Here is a 20,025-nt window from a genome sequence, read left to right on the forward strand (position 1 = left end):
TTCACATCAGTATTTTTTATTTATATTTTTTAATTTGATTTAATTCGTTTGATTTTATAACACCAAATTGTAGAAAATTTATTAAATTAAAAAAAATTAAATTAAATTTAGTTGTTTGGTGCCATACAACCACTATACTTAAAGGAGACCTAAACTATCACTTAATTAGAGAATTTTTAGATAATCCTAAAAAACTATATAATAACTCCATTAATATAAATCTATCTAAAAAACAAAATATATCTCCATTAAAAAAAAAGTCTATCATATTATCTTATATCTACCAATCACGTTTTCTTTGACTTCTTTTGCATCTATCCCCAAAACTAGGCATATCTATAAGTTAAAAATAAATCATATACTATATAACAAAAATTTGGCTTAGAAGCCTTGGTTGCGCGAAGTGGATTCACCATATTGTAGAAACTTTTTTAGATTTTTAGATTTTAAAAAATATATATAATTAATTTTCCCTCTCCTATAATTTCTAAGTCGATAAAAAATTTCTTTTAAAAAAATTTTAAACTTAAGGGAAACCTAAATTATCACTAGGAAATTTTTAGATAAAAACAAAAAATTATTATATTTATCTTGATCAGTTGTATTTTTAATAAAAGGTAGAAAATTTATTGCTAAAATTATAAATATTACAAAGGAGTATGATAAGCTTAGAACTACTAGCTAATAGAATTTAGCAATACCACGGAATTGTAAATAAATCTATCCCAAAAAACCATATATATCCCCAAAAAAAAAAACGTTTTTTTTTTTAATGAAAAAAACTTGTTATTGGTGAAGAAAAGAAGTTGACTGGCAGAGAAAAACTTCAATAGATATAATATGGTGATATATTAGCATAGTATCTAGGCATTTGATGAATAATCCTAATAAACCGTATATAATGTAAATCTATCTAAAAATCCGTGTATATATATATATATATATATCCCCCCAAAGAAAAAGGCATTGTTGGTGATGATAAAAAGTTATATATATAATAGCCAAATCTAAGTTAACATAGACTTCAAGAAGCTTAGGGTATTTGATTTTTACTTGGACTCGTTTTAGGTGGAGTTCGTATATATATACACGGTTAGTTGGTGTATTTTTTTCATTCTTCAACCTATTGTATAGTTTTTTGGTTTAGTCTTCAATTTTCCTACCTCCAATCATATAGGTATGTATTTATTTATTTATTTATTTATTTTTGATAGGATATAGGTATGTATTTATTTACTCTAATATATATATATATATATAACTGAAGCCTTTAAAACTCCCACAATTTTCCACGTCAACATAATATTAAAAAAACAAAAACAAAAACAAAAGAGAAAACATAATTGAACTTTTCTAAAACCCGATTCTGCCTTTCCCTTTCACAAAGACTCTGCCTTACCTTACACGATATTGTGCCTTCTCTTCCCTGCATCCCTACCAGCTCCTCCTCAATCAGACCCACAGCAAGTCAACATAAAAGCATCGCATCTGAAAACCCACCATACCCACCAACAGATATCTTCTTCCTCAAAATCGATCTCCTTCCTCAGACCACCCATTTGCCACAAACCACTCACATCCAACCTCTACAATCCAGAAACACACTTTTAACAAACCGGCAAGCATGGGGCTTGTGAGAAACGGCCAAATGGAAACGTAGTCTTTTGCCTTTTGTTCTATTTTGGGGTTAGGGAAAGTAGATAGGTGGTGATAGTTTCACTTTCAAGGATGGGATCAGATCCTCTTTAGTTGGTGACTGTCTCCTGACAAATAAGAAAAAACAAGTAAATGATCAAACTTGAGAGAATTTGTTTTTGCTTTTGAAGATAACTTGAAGTGTAAACCATACGTGTGGCACTTGAAGCAAATTGTAACCTCAAAACTTAAAAAAAAAAAATAAATAAATAAATAATTGCCTTGGGACTTGGATAGTGGACTTCAAATCTTGCTTATTGGAACGGTGGGGTGAAGAGTAAAGTAGGAAAAAAAATAAAATAGCAAACCAGAACAAAGAATTGAGAGAGGAGAGAGAAAGAGAGTCAAAAACTCATCTATGAGAATGTGATGTGGTTGGCGCCAGCATGTTGCCTATTTACCAAGATGCAAATCTGTTGGAGATTCATCTGTAAAGCGGTGATATAATTTATTGAGGATGAAGAAGACTTTCCCACTGTAAACTCCAAAGTAAGTCAGAGAGGGTTTCCAACGAGGATGGAGCAAAAATTAGAATTTTTTTCTTCTTTTCTTTCACAGTTTATTACTATTTTTTTTTTTTGATAGCCACTAATACAATTGTAATCCTATTTATGAATGTAAATACTTTCTTATAAAATCAAATTAATAATATTTATAAATGCTTATAAACACTGAACAATTGTTACTTTTCATTTTTTAATAGGCACCTTTTAGGTCAATAGGTATATTTTCAATCAATAGGTACATTGTTATTCAATAGACACTTTTTTTATTGAATAAGTACCTTTTCGGTCAATAAACACCTTTTCATTCAATATGCACATTTTCGGCCAATAGAAACTTTGTGTTATTTCTTTAAATATCTTTTTTTTTTTTTAATGCATTTTTGCTTACTACAATTTTTTTTCCTAAAACTCATTTCAAACTCATTTAGTAGCTATTCCCGTGCATCGCACGGGTTAGCGACTAGTTTTTTATTATAATCAAATTGAATATGTATTTGTTGCCTTTGGTTTAAGTTAATTTCCTTAAGTTTGATCTAATTTATATGTTTATGGTTTGATCCAATTTAATTATTATGTTGTCCAATATTTAATTATATCTTAAATTTGTTCAATCTTCATCGAATCAATTTGAAGTATAAGGGTAAGAGTTTCACATCAAAATCTTTTATTGAATTGTTCTTATAAACATGTTTTACTTTTATTTGCCCATGAGATCATTTATTCGTATCAATTTCTTTATAGAATTCTTCATTATAATATGGGTATGTATTTATAAACATGCTTGTGCCATGTATGTTGCCCAATGTGTAAATCTCAAATTGTGATGAATGAAAAATTATGAATTTAATTAAAAAAAAAAGTCTCATCACATATGCGAAGCGCGTGTGATGATGCTAGTTAACATTACAAAGTTCACGCAAAATTGATAGACATGCATTTATTAAAAAGCTAGCAAGTTGGTAGATTCTAATTGTTGATTTCAATTTTTTTTTTTTTTATAATTCCAATTAATAACTGAAAAAATAAAATTATGTCAATTTCTTTAAAAAGAAAAAAAAAAGATGGTTGACAATCATAAAGTTTCAGTGTCATATTCATTATACAAACTAACTTGTAATTCCATGCATTTGCATGGATATACTTAAAAGATATAAATTAAGATGTATAGTATAATTCTTACATACATAATTTAAATATTATTAATAGTCATTCTTATATATTTTTTTAACTCTTTAAAAAGTCTTGTAAGAATATTAATAGGTAGAAGATGTAAATTGTCCATTTTTAAAATTTTTTTTATGTTCATTAATTCTAGACTCTTTGGCTTTTGTTCGTAATAACTCACTTAGATGAATATTTATGATATGATCCCACATTTAACTCCAAACTTAAAACTTAAGAAATAAAAATCTCTTTAAAAATAAATAATTTAGGATACATGATACAAAATTGGACTTTAATTGTAAAATCTAATTGGATTTTCTCTAAACTTTACCTATTAATACATATATATAAACAAAAATAAGAATATTATTAATAATAATCGATACCCTTTTCAAGAAGAATAACAATAATAATAGGTTATAGGGGTAATTGCAGTAAACTTATTTGTGATTTGACTTGAGATCACTTTGCCTGCTCGTGGTTTAAAAAATACTTAGGGTGAAGCTCTGTTTGTCTACTGTAACTCACTTCTGTTAAAACAAGGGTAAATACGTATTTTTGCACTCTTTTTATGTATCTCTCCTCTCAAAACATAAAAAAAACACACAAAACTTTCTCAAAAAAAAAAAAAAAAACACACACACAAAAAAAAGAAAAAAAAAGATCAAAAAGTTTGATTTTGTAAATTTTAAGAACAATTATAATCAATATTCCATAATCAATAGCCAAAAACACCTTATACCTGCTATAAAAACTTTAAACTAATGTTGTCTTAGGACTCTAAGTTATTTATAAGTTTGTAACGTAGAAACTCTAGGATGTTTTTTTTAAAAAATTATGAGGAACTCTCATTTATATTAAATCGTGAAGAAAAGATTACAACAAAACTCAAAATTCAATTTGGGTTTATTGTCTTCTTTGAGGGTGTTTCTATCTTAACTCTTTCACCCAAATAGAACTCAATGGCTGAAAGCCTAAAAGCTTGTGTTCTTCGTCTTCTTCCTTATATATATATATATATTTTTTTTTTTTTTGCATGAACTGAGAAATTTATTTGTGAGGTATAGTAGAAGCGAAGTGAAATTTTCAAAGCCAAACAACAACCCAGAACCCACACAATCACCAAATCTGCCACAATGTGACCTACCAAAAGCGAGATCCAAACCTCTAGTAACCAAACTCTAGAGCTGATCTATTTCCCAAACCCCCAATCTGCTACTTCACCACCATGGCCACCATTTCAACATCAAACCAATTTGATCCAACCACAGGTCCCACTTTCCAAAATACCATCTACACCCTATAGAATTGCCTTCTGCCACTACAGGTTTGGGAGGCATGAAACGAAGATAATGGATCACAGATTCACAATCACGTCTTAAGCGAAGGGAAATTTTTTTGGATTAAAAAAATAATTGAAAAACATACTAGCATATATTAGTAGAAATAGACAAGGGTTGCTTTGCTGGATGTATGCCTTTTCTTATTTGCAGGTAATATTTCTTAACAACAGGGTTCTCCATTTTTTTTTTCCGTTAAAGGTTAGTGTGTTATGTTGAAATTAGTTGTTCCATCGAAGTTCTTCAGAAAAAAGTAAAACAAGTTTTACAAATATCACATTTTGATGTTGATTTCATTGGTTTTGTTATGTTGTTTACGTTTAAACGGAAAAAGTGATGAGGCGAGTTACGAAATCCTAATGGAATAAACCTTTATATAGGCAAAGTGACATTTTTCAAACTACAAGTAAACAAAGTCATTTTAGACCAAACCACAGTTAGTTTTATTACAATTACTCCTAAATTATAATTTATATAATCTTGCAAAATATTGGCAAAATTCCTGAACTTTTTATTATTATTTATTATTGTTTAATGTTTCCGTGGTTAGCACTAGTTACAAGCTAGTTTCTCCTAATAAAGAAAAACATATTATATCATTGAATTGCAAGAATCTTGATGGGACTTAATTCAATTTAATTTGGAATGTACTAATATGACTAGGAGTGTCATAAGGTTAACTCCACCAAATAAACACTAAAATAGCATTGAACTCATATGGTCGTGTGTAGATTTGTTCATTTTTTGAAACTAGCTTTATGACACTCCTAGTTTTATGGCGTGATGGTCACTTTACAAGTATAAGTAGAAGTGTTCATCAAATTTTACAAAATGCAAAAATCGCACCAAAACTGCTCGCAAAATAGCATAATTGCATCGCATCACAAGTAATAGTGCACCACACCGCATGGTGTAGTACAATTTGCAGTTTTATAATAAGACAACTACACAAACCACACCACATTGCACCATCTCTATATATTAATATATTTATTTATTTTTAATATTAAATATATTATTAATAGTTTTATAACCCTAGTTTTCCCCCAAAAAAAAAAGTTTGATAACTCTAGCAAATGTTGACTAGGAAAGCTAGCCCAAAATAAAGAAAAACTAATTCAATAGTTTAAAACTTTGCCCAAAATAAAGGGAAAAATTAGTTTTGGGCTGGGTAGGAAAGGCCCGAAAATTGAAAAATATATTGATTTCAAACCGTTCAAACTACGTCTTACACACCGCATCGCACATGTGACCACAAAAATGAGGTGTTTTGCAGTTATAGTTTTGGCTAAACTCTAAACCGCACTACATATGTGATTGCAAAAATAAGGTGTAGTGCAGTTATAGTTTTGGTTAAACTGCAACGCAAAGTGTGGTGTTAAAAATGGCCCAAAACCGCACTGTGTACACCCTTAAGTATAAGTGCTTGTGGAGTGTGAGGGGAGTAAGGGCCGGAGTTTAAGTCTCCAAAAAGGAGTTTCACACATATATACACTTAGATTAGATTAGAGTAAAATTTCTATTTTGTATTAACAAAAAGAGTAATTAAAAATGTGTAATATTAGTGGAAAAACGTGCATATCTCAAATTGTGATGAATAAAAAATTATGACACTAAACTAAAAAAAAAAAAATCACATCGCATGTGTGAAATGTGTGTAATGAGGCTAGCTAATGTTACGAAGTTGAAGCAAAATTAAAAAGATACATTTATTAAAAAGTAAGCAAGCTGGTAGATCCTAAACGTTGATTTCAATTTTGTTTGTTTGTTTGTTTTTTTTTTTTTGTTTATTTGTTTTTTGTTTTTTAATTCCAATTGATAAATAAAAATTTTAATTATGTTAATTTTTTTTATACAAAATAAAAATTTTAATCTAGTTTAGACTAAATGAAAATGTGCATGGGTAAAACTCCTCGTACAGAAGCAATTAATTTTTTACGCGAAACCCCCCAAAAGTCAATTGTGTCTAAAACCCCAAACCAACCCCCCACCCCCCGCCGGGGCGATTCCAGAATCCATTTTCTTCTGTTAAAAAAAATGGCTACCTCTTCTTCTTCTTCTTCTTCTTCAACCCACCACTGCATTGAAGTCTTATAATTTCCAGGAATACCAATGTCTGTCTTCAAAACCCTCCTTAAACCCCAAAAAAACCCTCTCCACTTTTCACTCAAATCTCTTCCAATTTCCTCACGCTTTTACAGTACAACCACCTCCACCACAACGCCTTCTTCACCCCAAGAAAACAAGAAACCAATAGATGTTATTTTCAAAGAAGCTGTTGGGTTATGCAAAAAAGCAGAAGGGAATTGCGAAGGTGAAAACACAAATAAGTTGAAGAGCAGATTGAGGGAACTGGAGAGAGAGGTGATAGAGTTGAGAGCGAATTCAAATGTGAAAAGGAAGGAATTGAAGAAAAGTAAGAGTTTATATGCAGTGTTTACGAATCAACCTGGATACGGTGAAAGGAGCGTGGAGAGGACAAGGGAACAAGTGCCAGAAGTTTATAATGAGCTCTCGCCAGATATGGAATTGTTTGTGAATCATTTGTACAAGGAAGGGTATTTCAACAATGCCAATTTCTTGCGAGGGAATAAGTTGGAATTTGGTTGTTTCCAGAGTCGGTATGGCCGGGATTTTATTAAGTTTGCGGCCGAGAAGTTTTCCCTGGACCATCAAGAAATTGCAAAGTAAGATGGTTTTTTGATTTTGCTTTATGCATTTTCTTGCTTTTATTTGTTTATATTATATAGGTTGTCTTTGATTTTTTCTGTATATGGTTTTTGAGAATATAATGGAAAATAAGAAGAAGAATGTGAAGTTCTGTATCTTATATAATAGAGGTCTTCGCTTTGCCAATCAGCTCCGGCTCTAAAAAGTAAAAAACACCCCTTTTCCTTATAATATAGGCATATCAAGTTAATTGGTGAAGGCATGGGTTAAAGACCCACTAGGTGTATAACTTACCGATAAAAAAAAAAGGTTCTTTAGAATTTTTAGCTTAAGAAGATCCTTTTTTAAAATTGAAGCCTGAAATATATGTCTGTCTGTGTATTGTCAAAACTAATGGTGTAGTTTAGTTCCAACATGCCAAAAGGAAAAGCAATATATGAAGTACTTTTGAGTTTATTGGATGTTGTATGTGCAAATCTTGTGGTGAATTAATCCCTTATGCTGCGATGTGGCCAACGAGTGTAGTCTGTAGTTTTCACTTTATTTGGCGTGCACCAAGTGATGCCTTGAAGGGTGATAGATGCATTTGCATAATTTGGTGAGAGACATGAATAGTCATACCTTCGGTAATACATCACACACCAAGAACTCTTTGAAAGACATTTTCTTAAGTCCCCTTATATGGTTGGATAGGGGCCTTGAAATTTGCTTTGTGATTCTTTTTCAGATTTCATAGCTTTGTAAATTTTTAGTTTGTAATTTGATGTTAGAATGTATTGCAGTTGTCCTTTGTATGTATTTTTTCTTTGAATGGAAATTTTAATTATAAAAAACATAAAGCTTAAACAGTAAAAGAACAAGTAACTTGTTAAGCTTTATGTTTTTTATAATTAAAATTTTAGATTATGGTTTCAGTTTATTTATGGTTTGAAGGTTAATTTGGGGAAATCCAAATTGGTCCCAGTTGGTGATGTGCCAGGGGTTGAGGCCTTGGTTGGTATTTTGAGGTGTAAGGTAACCCAACCAACTACCTATGACATGCCTGGGTCTTCCTTTAGGCTCCATGTTTAAAGTGAAAGCCATTTGGAATGGTGTTCTTTAGAAAATCGAGAGGCGATTTTCTAGATGGAAGAGGATTTCCCTCTCTAAAGGGGGTCTCCTTACATTGATAAATGGTACTCTATCTAACCTACCCATGTACTATTTATCCTTGTTTCCAATCTTGATGAGCATCATGCCATATTGAAAAGATACAGACTAACTTTCTATAGGGAAGGGTGGGAGATGAGTTTAAGTACTTCTTGAACAGGAATGTCGTGTTGTGAGTAATGATGGGGTGCCTAAACGTCCTGCTAATTCAGGGAAGAAAGGTCTCAGAGAGCTTAAGGGGCTGGCTTCTATTGTAAACTATGATGGTTTATCCTCTACAAGGAGTAACAGAGGTTCTTTTCATGGTTTGGGGGCAGTAAGTGTTTATAAATGAATTTATGTCTTTTATCTTGGAATGTTAGGGGACTTAACAACCCCCGCAAGCGAGAAGTTTGCAAGAATCTTCTCAAGGAATGGAAATGCAATATTGTTTGTTTCTAGGAAACTAAGTTATCTGCTATAGACGTTGCTGTTGTTCGTAGTCTTTGGGGTAGTCCTTTCATAGATTGGGTTGTCTTGGATGCGGTTCAGACATTAGGAGGGGTTCTGCTGGTTTGGGATAAGAGGGTTTTTGAAAAACTTGACTTTGTGGTAAGACAATTCTCTGTTAATGTCTTATTGAGAGGGGTTGTGGATGGTTTTGTTTGGACTTGTACAGGAGTTTATGGCCCAAATAGGGATAGACAGCAGGCTGCTTTGTGGGAGGAACTTGCTTGTGCTAGGTGGACCATGGCATGGTGTTTGATAGGTGACTTTTACATTATTAGATATCCGAGTGAGAGACTTGGCTGTGAGTCTTTCAGCCCAGCTATGTTTGCTTTTTCAGATTTCATTGAAAACAATTACCTTGTTGACCTCCCATTAAGGGGGCTTCGTTTACCTGGTTTAAGGAATCTGTGACACCTTCTATGTCAAGAATTGACAGGGCTTTGGTTTCATTGGACTGGGATGAATATTTTGGGAATGTTTCTCAAAGAGTGCTCCTTTGTGTTATTTCTGATCATTTCCCACTCTTGTTGGAAGCTGGTGGTTTGCGTAGGGGTCATTGCGCTTTTAAATTTGAGAAAATGTGGTTGAAAGTTGAGGGTTTTGTTGAGAGAGTTCAGCAATGGTGGAACGGGTACTGTTTTGTGAGCTCTTCGAGTTTTATTTTGGCCAAAAAAATAAAGGCTTTGAAAGTTGACCTTAAGAGGTGGAATAGGGAGGAACTTGGAGATTTGCCCTTTAGGGAAAAAAGTTTGCTGTCTGAATTATTGGGGTTAGATGCTATTGAAGAGGTGCTGGGTCTCTCAAATGAGGAACAAGCTCGTCCTATACAAATTAGAGGGGATATTGAACATTTAGCTTCTTTGGAAGAGATATTCTGGAGGCAAAAATCACGTCTCTTGTTTGTGAAGGAAGGGGACAACAATACTCGTTTTTTTCATAGATTAGCAAACTCCTATAGAAGAGCTAATCGGATTAAACGTATTGAGGTGGATGGTGTTGTATATGAGGATGAGTTGGATGTGCAATCTTAGGTGGCTTAGTTCTATCAGAATTTGTATCAAGGGACTGATACGAGGCGCCCTTCTATGGATGGGTTGGATTTTTCTTGTCTTGAGGAGGAAGAGAGGTCACCCTCTCTAAGGAGGAAGTCATTCAGGTACTGCAGGAAATGGAGGGAGATAAAGCCTTTAGTCCTGACGGATTCACCATGGATTTTTTCCACAAATGTTGGAGTGTTGTGGAAAAGGATGTAATGGCTTTTTTTGAACACTTTCACCGGCATTATGTGTTTGAACAATCTATGAATGCATCCTTTCTTACTTTAATTCCTAAGAAGAGTAATGTTCTGAATATTAAAGATTTCTAGCCAATTAGTTTGGTGGGTAGTATGCACAAGTTTTTATCCAAGGTGCTGGCTAATCAATTGAGGGCGGTGTTGGACAATCTCATTTCTGAGTCTCAAAATTCCTTTGTGGGTGGGAGGCAAATTTTGGATTTAGTGCTCATTGCCAATGAATGTTTAGATAACAGGTTGAAGAGTTAGTTACCGGGTGTAGTTTGCAAGCTTGACATTGAAAAAGGCTATGATCATGTAAATTGGGATGCCTTGTTCTATTTGTTGGATAGGATGGGTTTTGGGATGAAATGGAGTGGATGGATTAAGGCATGTGTCACTTCTATCCGTTTTTCAATTCTCGTTAATGGTTCCCCTGAAGGTTTTTTTGGAAGCTCCCGGAGTTTGAGACAAGGTGATCCTTTATCCCCTCTCATTTTCCATTTGATTATGGAGGTCTTAAGCAGGATTCTGGGGAAGACTGAGGAGAGTGGTTTGATTCACGGTTTTCATGTGGGACCAGTGAACTCTATTGGTGTGTGCATCTCTCATTTGTTGTTTGCAGATGACACTATCTTATTTTGTTTCTGCTAGGGAGCAGTTATTGTCCATTAGGTTGGCCTTGTTGTGTTTTCAAGCTTTTATAGGTTTGAAAGTGAATGTGGGGAAAAGTGAGATTGTCCCTATTATATCCTTAGATGTAGGGTGGGTACTCTGCCTATGAAATACTTGGGGATGCCACTAGGTACTTCTTTTAAGACAGCCTTTATTGGGAATCCCATTTTGGAGAAGAAATTATCGGGGTGGAAACACCTCCATTTATCAAAGGGTGGTAGGCTAACTTTATTGAAGACTACTCTTTGTAGTCTTCCAACTTAGTTCTTATCGTTGTTTACTATTCCTAAAGCTGTGGCTGCTAGGTTGGAAAGAATTCAGAGAAATTTTTTATGGGGATCTTTTGAGGGGCGTTTCAAATATCCTTTGACAGCTTGGGACAAAGTTTGCTCACCTATTGAAATGGGCAGATTGGGGATAAGAAATGTGGTGTTCTTTAATCAAGCTTTATTAGGGAAGTGGCTGTGGAGGTTCAGACATGAAGTTACTCATCTTTAACTGAGGGTTATTTCCTCTAAATATGGGGAGGGTAAAGGGGGTTGGAGTACTAAAGTTTGTAGGGGGGCTCATGGTTGTGGTTTGTGGCATAGTATCAACGAAGGATGGGAGAGCTTTTCTAAGCATTTCTCTTTTGTAGCGGGTGATGGTACCCGAATCCTCTTCTGGCATGATAGATGGGTTGGGGCTGATCCCCTTAAAATCCTTTATACTGAGTTATATGTGATTTTAGCTAATAAGGAAGCTTGTATCTATAAGGTGTTGTGTCATTAGGAGGGGGGAAATGTTAGAACCTGGAACTTGAGATTTTATAGGGAATTCCAAGACTAGGAGTTAGCTGCATCTTTCTCTCTACTTGCTTTTAATCAAGCTCGTCTTCCACAGGGAGTAGGCAACAACACTCTATGTTGGGGCCTTGGTGGAAATGGTAAGTTTGATGCTTGTTCTTTTTATAACGAGTTATAGAGGGCTTCTAACTGTATTTTCCATTGTAAGGGCATTTGGAAAGCAAAGGTTCCCAAAAGGGTGGCTTTTTTCTTGTAGACGGCTGCTCTTGACTGCATTCTTACTTTGGATAATCTCATGCTTAGGGTTCGCCCTTTGGCAAATCGGTGTTGCATGTGCTGCTACAGTTGGAAGTCTGTGGATCATCTCCTTATTCATTGTCCTGTAGTATACTCTTTATGGGTCCTTATGCTTCAGGCTTTCGGTATTCAGTGGGTCTTGCCTGGCTCTGTGTACGGGTTATTATTTTGTTGGAGTTACTGGCTTGGGAAACATAATTTAGATATTTGGAATTTAATTCCAGGCTGTTTGATGTGGACTATTTGGTTGGAATGTAATTGTCGTTTCTTTGAAGATTTTGAGAAGATGTTGGTTGAGTTAAAAGACTTGTGCCAACATAGACTTTTTGATTGGTCTCGGTGTTGGGGTTTTACAAATTGCTCTTCTCTTCTACAATTTTTTTTTTTTTTTTTCTCTCTTAGAATAGGCTCCTGATTTCTTCTCTTTTGTTTACTGTTTATGCTTTTCTGTGTTCATCATCATGAACACCCTGTATGTATCTTTCTTATTTCACTAATAATAGTTCTCATATTACCTATCAAAAAAAAAAGTTCCACCTGTTTAATCGAAGGAGTGTTTGTGCACCTCTTCAATATGGAGGTTCAGGCATATGGGATTTGGTCATATTTAGTAAGACTTTGTTAGGGAAGTGGCTATGGAGGTATGCATTGGAAAAGGATGCCTTGTGGAGAAGGGTGGTGGATACCAAGTATGGCAGCATGTGGGGCCATATGGAGTGTGCCTTTGGAAGAGTATCAAGAAGGGGTGGACACTTTTCATCAATTTGTTAGCTTTAAGGTGGGGGATGATTCTTCTGTTAGGTTCTAGCATGATCAATGGTGTGAGGGACTATCTCTGAAAGATAGTTTTCCAGAACTCTATGGTATTGATTGTAATCAAGGTGCTTCAGTAGCAGAGCTCCTATCCTTTTCAGGGGAAATTTACCACTGGAATGTAAGTTTTAATAGATCAGTGTAAGATTGGGAATTAGAGTTAGTTGCCTCCTTTATGGACATGATTTATTCAACTTCAATGAGACAGACTGTGTTGGAAACCTTCTTCATGGGGGGATCTTTGAAGTTAAATCCTATCATAAGGTGCTGCATTCTACAACTTAGCTGTCCTTTCCTTGGAAGTCTTTGTGGAAACCTAAAGTTCCAACCCATGTTAGCTTTTTTCTTTGGACTATGGCATTGGGAAAGATTTTATCTGTTAGTAATTTGTGAAGGTGCTAAATCGTTCTGATTGATTGTTGTTGCATGTTTAAGAGGGATGGGGAGACTACTGATCACTTACTTTTACATTGCCCTGTTGCTAGAGTGTTGTGGCACATGATGCTCTCACTCTTCAGGGTTCATTGGCTTATGCCCAGTGGTGTTAAGCTTTGCTACTTGGATGGGAAAATTCAGTAGGCATAAGTATGCGGTGATTTGGAGTATGATCCCTCATTGATTTATGTGGGTTTTTGTGGGGAGAGCAATGCTCAGACCTTTTGAAGGGAGTGAGAGATGGATTTCAGAATTGAAGCTTTCCCTATTCTAGACTTTGTTTGAGAGGACCAATGCTTTGGAAGCTTTTACCTTTACTTGTTTGCCTGACTTACTTGATAGTTGTACTTCCATGCATTTTAGCTGTCTCTTTGATGGGTCCTTAGCACACTGCCTCCGTGCTTTGTTTCATTACATTATCTCTCTTTTGAACGAAGCATTATTACTTATACAAAAATACGGGTAAATTTTAGTAACTTACCCTGAAGTTTAGAGTAATGCCAACTAGGTCCAAGAAATTTCAAAACCGACCAACTTGGTCCCTAAATACTGTTAGGCCTGATAGTCATTCTGACCCCTCTTCTCTCTTCTCTCTCTCCTGTCCCTCTCTCTCTTCTATCTCTGTGTGTGCCAAACCCAGCCAAACCATAACAAATCAATGAGACCACCACCTCATCACCATTGTTACAACGCCCACCACCACAAACAAATCTTACACACACCCACTGATTTAGGTACATATAGACAGAGCATGCCTAACATTTACATGAGCTGCACATCCAAACCCATTTTAAAATCAACCCCAAAATCCCAATTTCCAAACCCTAAAAGCCAAGATCCTCGAAATAAAATAAACCTAGTATTTTACAAACCCAAGTCAAAATCAGTACTTTCTATATACATGCTTTTTTTTTTACATATTTAATATATTTTTCATTATTTATCCAAAAAAAAAAAAATCACTAAACTTGTACAACGAATAGAAAACCCAATCCCTAACTTAACCAAACCAAAAACCAATCACAAGACCAAACAAAAAAGGTGGTTTGGCCATAAAAAAGAAGAAAATAAATGAGAAAAAAGAAGAGAATAAGAGAGAAATAAAGAGGAGAAGGCAGTGGCCAGCAGTGTGGTAGTGCCATTGAGCTCAACTGCCATTGTGGTGGCATGGGCTTCATGGAGCTCGGCCATGGCTGAGCTTGAGAGAGAGAGAGAGAAACAAGAGATAGAGAGAGCCACCGTGGTGGTGGCTCACGGCATCTATGGCTTGCTGGCAGTAGCCATAAGGTTTTGGGAGATCAAAGTTTAGGGTTAAGGAGAGGATAAGATAAGTTGAGATGAGATAAGAGATAGGGGTGAGAGAGGAGAGAGAAAATATAGGGTCAGAATGACTAACTGGCTAACGGTTATTAGGGACCAAGTTAGTCAATTTTGAAATGTCTTAACCTGTTTGGCATTAGCCCAAACCTTTGTGTAAGTTACTGAAATTTACCTGAAAAATAAAAGTTGACTGTATTTGTGATCCTCTCTATCCTTGCTGGTGCAAGATAGTACTGATTTGGGAGTGTCAAATGAGAACTGAAGTGGTTAGGTCCCAACTTTGATATATGACTTAGAAATTTATCATGCAAGGTTATTATGTTCTTTAATTCTTTAGTTACATTGCAGGTCATGGTTATAATAAATAATAGGTTTAGGAAGACCTTTGGTGGAGGATTTTCATTCTTTTTAAGGACTTTGTCATGATAAGCTCTTAAAGCTGCAAGACCCCAAAATTGAAAACCGCTGAATCCCTTCCAACAAGGTGAATCTTGGAACCTCATGTTGTTCCTTAATACCTATGGCTCGGATGTTGGTATTTTTTTTTTCTTTAGATGTCCACCTTGTCTTCACTATGTAATGCTAGACTTTGCACTCATCTTTTTTGGATTTTTTCTTTTCCAAATTGTTATAACTTATCAGAATAACTTATTGTTTTAACCAGCACTATAATAGCCAATATGTTAGAGCTTATTACATGTGATGTGCTTTAAGAAGAGGAACCTTAGCATCCCTGAATATGTGCAATATGTACCTGTATGCTAGTGAGGGAGTAGCCACCATTTTTTCTAATTGCTTGGTTGTTATTATGAATTTCCAGAGACATTTCTGAATATGTGGATGAGCTAGTATCTCCCACCCATTCCGGCTCAGATTTGCTACCTTAATATGGTTTCTGATTCTGCCCTCCAACTGTGGTTGCTATCAATTTTCCTATGCTTGCAGTGATATATTTTGTATGGCTATTAGAGAGACAGAGAGATATTCTGGGATTAAGGTCTTTAAAAAAGAAACCTATCTCTTATGTGTAGAGATTGGAGTCTGGTATTTTTTTGGATTCTTCCATTCAATTGGAAGTGAAACCAATCACTCATGCCTTATGGAGTGAAGTCTTTCTGATGTTTGGAATGCAGTGGGTGATGCCAAGGATGGTTGTTTCTCTTCTTTTTGCATGGAGGAATATTTTGGGGATACACACTCTTCTTTTGTTTGGAATATGGTGCCAGCCTGTATGATGTGGCTAATTTGGAGGGAAAGAAATACCTGCGCTATTGAGGATGTCGAGAGATCTATTGATCTTTTGAAGTCTTTGCTATTTGGGACTTTGTTTGAGTGGTCTCGTATTTGGGGTTTTACGCAATGTATTTCCGTTTTTGATTTCCTTCAAGCTGCTTCTGTTTCTCTTTGATTTGTTTGTAATTGTTTCAAGTACAGTTTGTTTATCATCATAAACAAGATTTTTTTTTTTTATTTTTTTTTTTATTAAAAAAAAAAAAAATGAAGAAGATAAAGTAATAATAAAAAAAAAGGTTATTTGAAGGAGTATTCCATCTCTTACTAGTAGAGATTTGAGTCAGGTTCTTGTTTGAATTCTTCCATACAATTGTCTCTAGATGGAACATTGCCCATTTTTGAATTTTGTTTTCGTTTCAATTGGGGCTTGTGTTGTTATCTCCATGAAATTAGTATGGGTGTCATTTTTAGGGGAAGATGGGCCCAAGCTTAAATCTTATGGTCCGTTTAGATTGAGAGGGAGGGAGGGGGAGTAGAGTAGAGTAAAGTAGATTTAGCCTATTTTTAGTCAATTCTACTCTACTCCATTCCACTCTCCTTCCTTCTATTCTCTATCCAAACGGGCCCTTATAGATGTGTTCTTTGCGTTCACTTCAAAGGAGGTAAGCTTCCTACATTATTTGATTTTTTTTTTTGGGTCCCCTCCCATTGCCCCATGAGAAGGTAGTCTTGCACTGTTTGTGGTTGAGCATCAAAACCTCTTCTTGGCTTAGTTTTTAGGAATTATTATCAAATTCATTGCTTGCTGAACAGTGCATATATGAAACTTTTTCTTCCTAAAAGTGGGCTTTTGCTGCTCATAAAAGGAGATGGAGCAACGGTGAAGAAGTTTAGATGATAGCTCTATTATTGTTCGATACCAAAAGGTTTAATTTTGAAATAGAGAATTTAGGTCAGCTAAACTTCAGCCTTGTGCTGCCTTTTGTTATCCTTAATGTAGGTATGATCATCTCCGAAAGCTTTGGTGGTCAAGAGTTTTAGGACTTCATTAAGTGTTCATCTTCTTTAATTGATTACAGCAGAAAACTGAGGCTTTGAATTTCTTCAGTAGATCCACTTACAAGAACATGCTCATAGCAATAACATAATAGTGTAGTGTTGCTTTGCAATCTGGTTCTGTTGCCTACTTCCATGATTTTCTACTAGTCTGGTGAAACTGCTGAGTGAGAAAAACTTGACTATAAATCATACACATGGGTTTTTGGTATAGCTTATTTGCAGAAATTCTGTATAGAGTATGAGATATTGATAGAGATAGTAAAATACCTCACCTTAAAAATTCCGAGTCGCAGCATGAAGATAATTAATGCTGTATTTGTACATGGTCCTTGGAGAAACCACTTTAAACTGACAATACAATTGAGCATATTAGTTAGGTGTTCTAGTTTTTGGAATGAACCCTATTCCTGAGATAAATCTCAGTGGCTGAGCCAATCTATAGTTTGATGGCTGTGTCTGGTATTTAAAGGCCTAATTTGAATCAACAGTCCTTGATTCCTCAACTTGGTCAGTCATTCTATGCATTGCTAACCTCTAAATAAATATGTGAACTTGGTTGATGAGAATCCCTACAGCATATTAGAACATAGATAGGCATACTTTGGAAATTGGTAAATGACTATGAGGTACTAGTTGATCAAATGTTGCTAGCTCATTCTAATGGTTGTTTGAGGTGATGGTTGGTAATTTTTTTTTCACCATTTTTGTTTTAGTTGGTAATCTTTTCTTGTATCCATCCAAAGTGATTTGTACTGTTTAATTTACGCAATCAAGGAGCTCAAGTGTAGTTGAAGAAGCTAAATTTGTCTGTTATTCTGCTAGACGACTCCTCATTGTCATTATAAGATACTGCTATTGCAAGGACATGGCTGATTAACTACACGTATAGGAGGGTACTATGCATGATCAAAATTAATTTTATGGGGGGAGTGTGCTCATTGCATGTAATAATTTAATTCTGAAAATCAAATTGAATAATCTAGAATCAAATTTGACTAGGATCTCACAGGCTTTTAGCGATAAAAACCTTGTCATATTGTTTGTTCAGAATGCTCACATTTTTTATTGATGAACTATGCTTTCACTGACTGGTTGGTTGAGCGTCTCCTTTCTCAACCTTAGGGATAAGCTTTCCAGTTCTTTATTTTGTACTTATCATAATGACAATGAGTATTGGTTTTGAAGAATGAGGTTTTTCATTAAACTAGTTTGGAAGAATCTCTTCCAACATATTATGTAGCAATCAAATGATTGACCATGTGTTTTGTAGTTTCATAACTCATTATGTGATTTCAACAAGTTATATGACTATTAAATCAGCCATACAATTAAAAATACACGTTGGATGATTGTTTTAATTGCTATGTAGTGTATTAGTTGAACTTTCCTCCAAATTACTTTGGAGAAGAAAAAGTCTGTCCACTTTTTAAATTATCTAGTTTAATTTTTATTTTTTAAAAGGTTGATACAGATTATTCAAGTTCCTATTAATAACAGTAAAACCCAGCATCTTGATAAACTTGAATTTTGGATTCACAGATGGTTATCAGGAAGTGACTTGAAAAAGGTTGCCCTCTTTGGTTGCCCTTCACTTACAAAAAAGAATGTTTTTGCTGCTAAAAGACTGCGAAAGTTTTTTGAGATTCAAGAAAACACTGTAAGCTAATTTCTCATGACTCTTTACCTTCTTTTATTTCACCTCAGTATTCAATGTAAAATTTATAATGTTATTTTGTTCTTCAAATTTTCTGTTCACCCTTAGGTTTGTGGTAAATGCGTTCTAAAACAGTCGTGCAAGTTTGTGAATCAGAGTGTGTGGAAGGGTGACACCAAGAACTTAAACTTAGTTGTTGTGATGAGGGTTATCATTTTGTATGCTTTGGAGTTGGTGCGACCAGAGCTGGGAATGCCCAATGAAATACAGGTTTCTGTCAGTAGATTGCTGAAGGAGGTTTTGAAACTAAGCCAAACTCTGTCATGAAATGAGAACATACTTGCAGGATCTGCATGTCTTTCCGGGTAACGGAGGCTTAAATCACACTCTAATTGCGTTCCTCCCATTTATCATATGAATTCTATACACTTCCTCCCCCATTGTTTTTACAGGGCCAATAATTATTTATCATACAAATTCTACACACTTCCTCCTCCATTGTATTTACAGGGCTAATAATTATAAGAATAGAATCAATGTGAGTAAACCTTCTCCTGGGGATCAAGAAATTACTATGGCAGCGTGCACTAATCAGAAATTCATTTTTCAGATGAGGGTAATTCCACCGTACCATTTTTTTTGGGGTACGGTACCCACTAGTAGGCAATTTTGATGCAGGAGGCAATGGGAAGGCATATTTATTATATTTTATTTTATTTTCTGTATCAAGAGCAATTTTGTAATTTCGTAATATTTTGGAATGGGCAATGCTAACAGTCCATTAGATATTCTTTTGGGCATTATTTTAAGTTTGGTTATTTAGTTGGGCTTAGTAGTAAAAGCCTAAGTTCAAGTCCAAGTCTTATTAGGGTTTTAAGAAATCCTAGTTTGACTAGGATTATGAATTAGTTTTTATTTAAAGAGTTGTAGGACTTTCTATTGAGTTGATTATTAATGAATGTTTTTAGAATTTAAGAGATATGCTTTCTTTTATGGTTTTTGTGATACAACCTTCTCTGAGGTGTGATGCCAAGGAACCCTAAGTATGATACTTAGAAAGTCTAGTTGTGATTCTTAGAATTTACCTATTTTATTTTATTTTATTTTACTATTCACAATAACTATTCACATCACCATTCACAGCTACTCAAATCTTGATTTTCACATTTGTTTTCATTTCGAAACCCTACTAATCTTTGTCCCCTTTGGAAATCATATAATCCATATTATTTTCTAGCCTACTCCCTACCAAAACCTTACCCCAATTCTTCAAAAAGCTATACCTGATCTGCCTTGATTTTCTAAATCAAAGTTTGTTGTTCCCCCTTGTCTTACGTCAAGCCTGCTATACTAGGTTATCAAAACATCATATTCGATGGTTCTATCCCCACATCGTGCAGTACCTACATCACATGTGATTGTCTTTTTGTCACATTTGGTGGTTTATTTTATTTTTTTCATATTTGAT

The 20,025-nt window shown here is 34.7% G+C and overlaps 1 protein-coding gene across 3 annotated transcripts; it reads left to right on the forward strand.

The window, feature by feature from the left end:
• Positions 1 to 6,625: 6,625 nt before the first annotated feature.
• LOC112008388 (uncharacterized) lies at positions 6,626 to 19,536 on the forward strand. Of its 3 annotated transcripts, none has more exons than XM_024040721.2 (4): positions 6,626 to 7,392; positions 18,443 to 18,560; positions 18,666 to 18,922; positions 19,010 to 19,536. In XM_024040721.2, exons 1-3 carry the CDS (start codon positions 6,818 to 6,820, stop codon positions 18,882 to 18,884), a joined length of 912 nt encoding a protein of 303 aa, XP_023896489.1. In that variant the 5' UTR covers positions 6,626 to 6,817; the 3' UTR covers positions 18,885 to 18,922; positions 19,010 to 19,536. The 3 variants fall into 3 exon arrangements, with proteins under 3 accessions (XP_023896489.1, XP_023896490.1, XP_023896488.1); XM_024040722.2 differs by having other exon boundaries at positions 19,068 to 19,536; XM_024040720.2 differs by having other exon boundaries at positions 6,627 to 7,392; positions 18,666 to 19,536.
• Positions 19,537 to 20,025: the final 489 nt, after the last annotated feature.

This window comes from Quercus suber, unplaced genomic scaffold (assembly GCF_002906115.3).
Source record: "Quercus suber isolate HL8 unplaced genomic scaffold, Cork oak 2.0 scaffold_961, whole genome shotgun sequence".
In the NCBI taxonomy this organism is placed as follows: Eukaryota; Viridiplantae; Streptophyta; class Magnoliopsida; order Fagales; family Fagaceae; genus Quercus; species Quercus suber.